The sequence below is a fragment of the Fukomys damarensis genome, unplaced genomic scaffold (genome assembly GCF_012274545.1).
Source record: "Fukomys damarensis isolate Sample0158 unplaced genomic scaffold, DMR_v1.0_HiC HiC_scaffold_27, whole genome shotgun sequence".
Taxonomy (NCBI): Eukaryota; Metazoa; Chordata; class Mammalia; order Rodentia; family Bathyergidae; genus Fukomys; species Fukomys damarensis.
In genome coordinates, this window is record NW_022900939.1 from 4516240 (window position 1) to 4525941 (window position 9702).

At 34.8% G+C, this 9702-nt stretch overlaps 1 protein-coding gene across 1 annotated transcript; it reads left to right on the forward strand.

The window, feature by feature from the left end:
* The first annotated feature begins 616 nt into the window (after positions 1-616).
* Positions 617-1567, forward strand: LOC104851271 (olfactory receptor 8H1). The gene has a single exon (XM_010608443.1). It carries the CDS (start codon positions 617-619, stop codon positions 1565-1567), a length of 951 nt encoding a protein of 316 aa, XP_010606745.1.
* Positions 1568-9702: the final 8135 nt, after the last annotated feature.

Sequence of the window (9702 nt, forward strand, 5' to 3'; positions counted from 1 at the left end):
CTGTTACTATACCTTCAGGGATTTTAATATTGATGTGATTCACCCAACTCCCCAAACAGAAATTGTTATGATTAGTATGATAAGCCATTGGGCACATAGGGGCAGTGAATAACACCCTAAAAAGGATATTGATCCTGGTAAATTTTATATCCTCATTCAGGATTGGTAAAGCAAGTCCTGATCATCAAAAAGGTATTGTAGGTCTTTTCTCTGAAGTCAAAATATCTACATTGAATAAATCAGTAGCAATATATAACTGAACATTTTTACTTAAGTATTTTCTGGGCCTTTTCTCTAAATTTAAGGATGTGGATAGCAGTTCATAAAGTATAACACTTTCATAAGAATTGAATGTGCTAATAATGGAAGGTGGTAGAAAAGCATCAGTTTCATGCTAATAACAGGATGTAAATGGTTAATGTATCAGAAAAAAGTGTCATTTTATACCCATATTTATACATGGTGATCATATTTGTTTCAGTCTTCTTCACAATGATTTTCATTAATTTCTAGGAAGGCTATTAAAAACATTGAGCCACTAACATTAAAAAAAATATTGTGGAGACAGAGTAATTTTTAAAATTTATTATTCCACAGATAAGTTCAGCAAAACATCATGGGCACAAGGAATCACACCGGTGTGACTGACTTCATCCTCATGGGGCTGACGGATTCTGCAGAGACACAGCTGGTCCTCTCCGTGCTCTTCCTCCTGATTTACCTGATTACTGTGCTGGGGAACATGGGGATGATATTGATCATTCGCCTGGATCCCCAGCTGCACACACCCATGTACTTTTTTCTCACTCACCTGTCATTTCTTGACTTCAGCTACTCAAGTGTTGTCACCCCTAAAACCTTACAGAACTTACTGACTTCCACCAAGAGCATCTCCTACCTCCAGTGCTTCACACAGATGTATTTCTTTATACTTTATGTTGCTGCTGAATGTTTCCTCCTGTCCTCCATGGCCTATGATCGCTATGTGGCTATCTGCCGCCCACTACACTATCCAGTCATTTTGTCCACAACTTTGTGCCGTGCTCTGCTAGCTGGCTCCTATGTTGTTGGCTTTGTGGATTCCACTGTGGTTGTGGTTTCCATGAGCACACTGCATTTCTGCAACACTAATGTCATCCAGCACTTTTTCTGTGACTCATCTCCAATATTAGCACTGTCTTGCAGTGATACACACAAGGCTGAAATCATTATATTTATTTTTGCTGGCTTCTCCCTAATAGTGTCCCTCAGCACCATATCTGGATCCTATCTGTCCATCCTCTCCACTATCTTAAAAATTAATTCCGCCACTGGAAAGAAAAAAGCCTTCTCTACCTGTGCCTCCCACCTCCTGGGAGTCACCATCTTCTACAGCAGCACAATCTTCACTTACCTAAAACCAAAGTCATCCTACTCCTTGGGCAGGGATCAGGTGGCTTCTGTGTTTTACACGATTGTGATCCCCATGCTGAACCCTCTCATTTACAGTCTCAGAAACAGAGAGGTGAAGAGCGCTGCCCTGAGAGTCCTGCAGAAGAGAGAGGGTTCTAAAAAATTAAAATACTAGAGATGCTAGGCATTTACATTTTTCCCCTCTTCTTTTTTACTTCTACAAATTATTTGTTCTCATTTTGTAAAAAAATAAATATTGTTTTTCCATTTTCCAGCTGCTCTTTCCTTGAAAAATGAGATCCTCGGTATTTTGAGAGACAGGTGCTTACAAATTCATATTATTGTTTGGAGACACAATTAAGTGTTAAACCTAAGATGCAAAACATCTGTGCTATTAAGGAAAACTTATGAAAAATGAAAATTTGTGCAACTGTATAAATTATTTCAATACAATATTTCTACAAATATGTGTTTTAAAGTAATTTAAAGTAATATAAACAGAATTTTATTCAAAAATAGAATAGTACACATTTTGTACTGGTGGAAAGTTCTTCAAAATTGTCAATATTTTAAGCACATAAAGCAAGTGTCATTGAACTGAAAATACTAAAAAATTCTGGGCAGAGGATTTAGCTCAATGGTTCCATTGCCTGCCTCGCAAGTGCAAGGTCCTCAGTGCAATCCCAGGTACCCCCCCCATATTAAGTTATCTGAGAGTATCAGAATATGTTGAATCTATATAGCAACAGCAAAGAAACTACGGCGGGGGGTGACTAGCACAGTGACAGAAAATTGCACTATTGAATAATCAAAGGGTTCCAGATAGTATATGAGGAGAAATTCAATAATTCCTATAAATAAATGATAAGGCAGATGCAATATATCAGAACCTGAAGGACACAAGGAAAAGGGTCCTGAAGAAAATGTAGAGCGAGGTCTATGTTAGAGGAAAAGGGATCAAAACTAAATAACCTAACGATGTAACTAAAGTTCCTAGAATAACAAGCAGTAATCACACTAGTCCAATGGGTGAAAAGAAATACATACCTGTCAGAGAAGAGGGTGAAGTGAGGCAGGGCTGGGGTGGGGAAAACTTACATAACGGAGTTCTGAAATGTTGTATATGCGAACCAGCTCCTCGAGATTAAGCTAGTCAGTATGAACTACAAAAATGTACCAGTAAAAATAGAAACCTGAACATTAGGGAAACGTTAAAAAGTGGAAATGGTATTGGAATTGACTAGAATCCAATTATTCGTGAATTGACACAATTTATATTGTTAAAAACACCATGTCGATGAAAGTGATCTGGAGATGGATTGTGATTTCTACTAAACTACCACCATTCTAGAAAAGGCAACCCTATGGAAACTCAAAAGACAGAGACATTCCAAAATATTCCAGAGCCACAACAATAACTCTGAAGACATCTCACTACTTGATTTCAAATTAAAATCCAATGCCATGGTGGAAAAAGACACATGTATTTAGCAATGACACAACAACAAAGTGAACACCAGTATTATAAGACAGAAAACACAGAAGCAACCACATGCACTGCCCGACACCTGATTGTTGCAAAAGGAACAAATATTTATTCTTTATAAATGACAGCCTCTTTAATAAATGACAGTGGAAACCTGGACATCCACATGCAGAAAGTAGAGATAGGATCTCTATTTCTCATCCTGCTCTGATATAAAAATGATCAGAGATTAGATGTAAATCTGGAAACTTGAAAAATGATGGAAGAAAACTTATAGGAAATCCTAGAAGTTGTAGGCACCTGTCCATTTTTTCTAGACCTTGTGTCCTCTCTAGGAAAACTTATTTCTCTCTATGTTTTTTCTTCCTCCCCACAATTAAAGCATCTTTCTTTCATTAACTTCTTCCCTCTAATTATTTCTTGGTACTGAGCTTTCCATTAGGACACCTGCTGACCATGGATAAGACACTCTTATAATAGAATCATGCTTTTAATTGCAATGCATTTACTCATGTAAATTTTACCACTCCACCCATGATAATGTCAGTCTTGGAAATTTTACCTACACTTACTTAGTCAACAATAGCAACAAAAGGAACAACAAAAACACCATACAACCTAACAAAAGAAAAGAGAATCCTGAGAGCACTATTGAGTCTAAACATAAATCTTTGGGAATGTTAATAATTATGAAAGAAATTAAACTTAAAAACATGAAGTGTAGCTCCAAACTGCAGTATCCTGAGAGAATGTGTTTCTGCTCTCCTGAGTGGAACATCCAGGGAAAAGGGGAAATCCTTTGCTCGTTTACTCTTAGGACAGTAGTCCTTGGCCTCACGCCCAGGGTTCATCTTTGCATTTGGTCTCAGAGGATGACCATGAGCTGCCGGGCCCAGCCTCCTCCTTGATAGGCCCTGGAAGGACCAGGTGGGGAGGCAGGGCACACACTGTTCTGTGGAAATGCACTCTTGCTTGGTGGAATTCTTTTCCGACAAGACTTCCTGGCAAGTGTCCCTTTGATGAAGACCTAAAAAATCCGGGCTAATTTAATTTACCTCAGAACTATAAAGAAGAAATGTACAAAACTATAACAGTGACTTACACCAAAAGCTAGAAAAGTTGTTTATATCAAGGAAAGGAAATATCACCCAACCTCCGAGGTACATATATTACATTTTCTTTCAGAACAAAATTTGTAATTTTCAAATTCCTAGACCGACAGAACTGGAAAGAGTTGTTTCCACCAACCTTGACTCACTGTAAGTATCATTTTAAAAGTTTGAGTGTTTTAGAAAAGATAAAATTAAATAGGAATTTTATCATAAGAATAGGCATATATACAAGTTTAGCTTTTTTTCTCTTTTATAGGAAAGAGGCCTCCTGAGGCCACAGGCAGAAACAACCTGCCTCAGGCATGTGGAACAACAGCCTTTGTTTAAAAACTTCTTAATGTTTAAATAGCAATTTTACCCTCTCAGATTTGACAGATGTATTCAGAAATTCTATACTGTCTGAAGTATATGACCATAGTGCCCTAAGCTAACTTTCCCAAAATGTGAAACTAATGTGCAATTAATGCCCAATAGTACTGGGAACTAAATGAAACTAAAAAGTATACTCAAGTTTTTTTTTCTTTTAGTTTATTAGATATCCTTGATAAATTTTGTAAAAACATGTAATAAACACAAATGTGTATTTTTTTGCATTATCTCAAGATCAAAACATTGAAAGGTTTTCAGTGATAAGAAGTCACTGCTCTAATTTCATGAAAGTTCAATTCTGTGCCCTTCTTGTGACCTAAAAAGCTATGGATAACAGTGAATATGGCATAAAATTATATGTGGATGAAAAGGGCTAATAAACAAAACATTCATGGTGTATCACATTCAAGCTAATTCTATGGGTTGTAACTATTGGTTGTGTCAGAAGCAAATTTGAATTTACGGCATATCCTTCTCTTCCTGATATTTGAATTTTGAGGACATTTTCACCAAAATATTTGTCAATTCATAGGAAGAATAAACTAATTAAAATTTATCTGGTCCAATCATACAAATAATTCCTGCTTTTAAGTGTCTGATGATAAGAATGGCATTAATTTTTCAATAGTTTAAAACATTGCACCATGGGTAGAAGGAACTCCACCAGTGTGCCTGGCTTCATCCTCATGGGGCTGACGGACTCTGCAGAGACACAGCTGGTCCTCTCCGTGCTCTTCCTCCTGATTTACCTGATCACGGTGCTGGGGAACATGGGGATGATACTGATCATCTGCCTGGATCCCCAGCTGCACACCCCCATGTACTTTTTTCTCACTCACCTGTCATTTCTCGACCTCAGCTACTCAAGTGTTATCACCCCTAAAACCTTACAGAACTTACTGACTTCCACCAAGAGCATCTCCTTCCTCGGCTGTGTCACCCAGATGTTCTGTTTTATCCTCTTGGCTGCCACTGAATGCTATCTTCTCTCTTCCATGGCCTATGATCGCTATGTAGCTATCTGCCACCCTCTGCGCTATGAAGTCATTATGTCCACAGTACTATGCCAAGCCCTGCTCACTGGTTCTTATCTGATTTGTTTAGTGGAGTCCACTATGATTGCAATTTTTATGAGCAGATTGCACTTCTGCAAATCTAACGTCATCCAGCACTTCTTCTGTGACATATCCCCAATTTTAGCCCTGTCCTGCAGTGACACTTCTGAGCTTGAAATCATTGTGTACATTTGTGCTGCATCCAATTTAGTGCTGTCCCTCATTGCCATATCTGGGTCCTATCTGTCCATCCTCTTCACTGTCCTGAAAATTAATTCCGCTGCTGGAAAGAAGAAAGCCTTCTCCACCTGTGCCTCCCACCTCCTGGGCATCACCATCTTCTACAGCACTATGGTCTTCACTTATCTAAAACCAAAGACATCCTACTCCTTGGGAAAGGATCAGGTGGCTTCTGTGTTTTACACGATTGTGATTCCCATGCTGAACCCTCTCATTTACAGTCTCAGAAACAAAGTGGTAAAAAAGGCTGTTGTTAGAGTCCTGCAGAAGAGAGAGGGCTCCAGGCAGTTAATATCACAGTGGTGCTAAACATTTACTCTTGTCTTTCCATTTTCTTAATTGCAAATTACTTAGTCTGTTTTTGAACCAAAATTTATGGGGTTTTTATACCACATTTTCTTTTACAACTGCTGTTTCTTCATCAAACAAGATAGTGCACATTTCCAGACTGAGATTTTTAGACATTTATATTTCATCTGGCAATCTTGAAATAAATATGTGTTGAATATGGTTATAAATACAAGTGGATTCAAGGCCAACTAATATGCATATTCAGAAAATTTTGTGTTATTGAAATTAACACCATACCATATTCATGTGCCCTCTAATTTCAGAGAATTTATACTAGACATTCTACTTATAGTACCGATTACTAGCAGCGATGATTTGAGAAACTGTTTTAAAATCAAGATTTGTGCCTTTAGATTCTAGATCTGACCTTTTTCCAGCACACAACCCACACTAATTCACTGAAATTCTTACATTCAATATCATCCTCTGTACTAGATATGTAGTAATTCCATGTCCTTCTGGTCAGGAAGTAGTTGTAGAACATTGAGGGCAAGAAAAAATGAAAATAAAGTCTTTGTAAATAGGCAGGGGTGGAGCAGTTGAAGGGAGGGCAGGGGAGTGGGGAGAAAATAAGAACCAAGATGGATTATGTAAAAGTGAAATTTCCGATGATGAGTGTCATCACATTGTATACCTTAAATGCACCATTATAATTAATTAATACAAAATGAAAACATTGGGGGCTGTAGCAGTGAATACTGGTTATTATAATCGGATGTCTTGAATTACTATGACATTTAATAAATAATAAATTTTTGAATTATATTCCCTCATGATTTATAATTTTTTAAAATTTAGTATATAAACATAACACATAAAATGCATAATAGTAGATGCCAGAAGTTCCCAAATTTTGTATTCCAAAGAAGTTAAATACTGAGTTAAAATGCAGTTGTAAGCAAGTAATGTGTCCTGATATTGAAGACAATTTTTGACAATTGCTAGAGAAAGGAGAAAAGCCTTATTAATTATTGACAGTCTGGTGCATTTTTGTTTACACCAGTGGTTATATGTCTATATAGTTCACATGATTTTTCTGTAATGTCTTGTACAGTATTTGCTGCTTTATTTGCTAACATTAAGGTTTTATATCAAGTAAGCTGTGTAATTGTATTTTGCAATATTAGCATATTTTCAGTGCATAAGCAATATTCAGACACTTGCTTTAAAAACTTTGACACATTACTAAGATGTGCTTTTTTTCTTACATTGATTTAAAATTTTAAATTCATTTTTCTGTAATGTCTTGTACAGTATTTGCTGCTTTATTTGCTAACATTAAGGTTTTATATCAAGTAAGCTGTGTAATTGTATTTTGCAATATTAGCATATTTTCAGTGCATAAGCAATATTCAGACACTTGCTTTAAAAACTTTGACACATTACTAAGATGTGCTTTTTTTCTTACATTGATTTAAAATTTTAAATTCACATTATATATTATATAATATAGAAATAAATAGATGATATACTCCCATTTAATTTAAATTTATAACATTCATTTATATTAATTATATTCTAAAAGTAAATATTTACATAATAATATGTACATATTTCATATATTTATATAATTATATTTACAATAATATAATATAGATTATTTTAAATAAATTATAATAAAGCAACATATCTATCATGTATCAGTATTATATTAATGTAATATATACATCACATTTGTATAATATATTATATATGACATATAAAATGTGTCAATATTAAATATAGTCTATGTATATAATATTCAATTATAGTAAATTAGGATCTACATAGCAATAAAATTCAATACATATATAATAAATACAATATAGCATGACTTATACAATATATAATTTCAATATACATAACATCTAATATATGTATATAAGTAACATTTATACTATATATTAGTAGTATATATTAATATATGTCAAAATTATTGTATAATAAATATATTATATTAACACATATAATATGTTATTACATAATCAATATAATTACTTATATATAATATATTGTATATACCTTATATTAATATATTTAAAGTTTATATATATATATATATACACACATACATATATATACACATACATATATATACATGTACACACACACACACACCTTATAAGTCTTTTCTTTTTTGATGCTGTGGATTGAATACAGATCATGAAAAAAGAGGCAAGCACTGTACCATTACTCTACATATAAGGACCTCATTTAAAAAGCTCTAATAAATGACACCTTGAATAATATTAATCAATTTCCCCATGTCTTTGTTATTTTTTCTCGTAAATGTTTTTACATGTGTCTTAAATTAATAATGCAATAGTATAATTTTCATTTATTCTTTTAGTTTTAAAATAAATTTAATTTCTAATATTTGCCACATTTTATTTATGTTATTACATTTGTTCTGTTTCTTCATAGACTCAAACGTCCTTCATAGTTTTCCTTCCCAAAATCCATTTAACTCCTTAACCAAAGGCTTCCTAAATTTCTCATTGTCAAAGTTTGACATGCATATCCTCACATTTTTCCTGTTCCATTACTGCTTTATATTACATTGTACTTTTATTCAGTCAGTTTTCTTAACATACATTCTGTTTAGATCCGTTCTGTTGTTTCATTTTCTTTTTTTTTTTTATTGAGTTTATTGGTACATTTAGGGATACAGTACAGTTACATTCATTGTTGGGATCATGTACCTTTACATGGCAAGTCTTGATTCTCATTTTTTCCCCTTACCTCTGACCTCCCTTCACCCCCTCCTCCCCTCCCCATCTACAAACACTTTATTTTCGTCTTTTCATTCTCTCACATTTTTTTCTTTTCCCTTTTTGTTCTTCCCCTATGCATCACACCTTCCCTACACCTTTAGCTCCTTTCTTCCCATTTCTAAATGTCAGTAATCTTATTAGAATCTTATGCATTGTTGCAGAATATTCACACCAGGGAAACTATTTGGTATTTACACATGTGGGACTTATTTATTTCACTTAGGAGTATATCTTCAATATGTATCCATTTTCCTATGAATGAATCTATTCTCTCGCTCTTTATGGCTGAGTAATATTCCATTTTATAGAAAAACCACAACTTCTTTATCCAGTTTACAATGGATGGGCAAATAGGTTGTTTCCAAGATTTAGCTATTACAAACTGTGCTGCTATAAACATGGGTGCACATACTTCTCTGTGATATGATTCTTTTAGTTCTCTTGGAAAGATACCCAACAGAGGGATGGCTGGGTCAAATGGAACCTCCAGTCCAAGCTCTTTGAGGTATCTCCATATTGATTTCCATAGTGGTTGCACTAGTCTGCACTCCCACCAACAATGGAGGAGGGTTCCTTTCTCCCCACAACCCCGCCAACATTTGTTATTGTGCAATTTCTTGATAGCAGCCATTCTTTGTGGGGTGAGGTGGAATCTCAGTGTTGTTTTCATCTGCATCTCTCGAATGACCAGTGATGTGGAACATTTTTTCATATATTTTCTTGCTGCTTTTACTTCTTTGTATGAGAAATGTCTGTTCATTTCGGATGCCCATTTTTGGATCGGGTCTTTATATTTGGGGGGACTGATTGTTTTGAGTTCTTTGTTGTTTCATTTTCAACTTCATAGTTATTTCTTAATCTGCAGTGACTCCACTGATGACCTATTATTGTAGGATTCCATGCATATCATTTTGATTTTCTACCTGTGTGAATGTATGTGTGTG

Bases quoted from the DNA above. Each gene is read 5' to 3' on its own strand.
- LOC104851271 (XM_010608443.1), top strand. From the start codon at position 617: ATGGGCACAAGGAATCACACCGGTGTGACTGACTTCATCCTCATGGGG.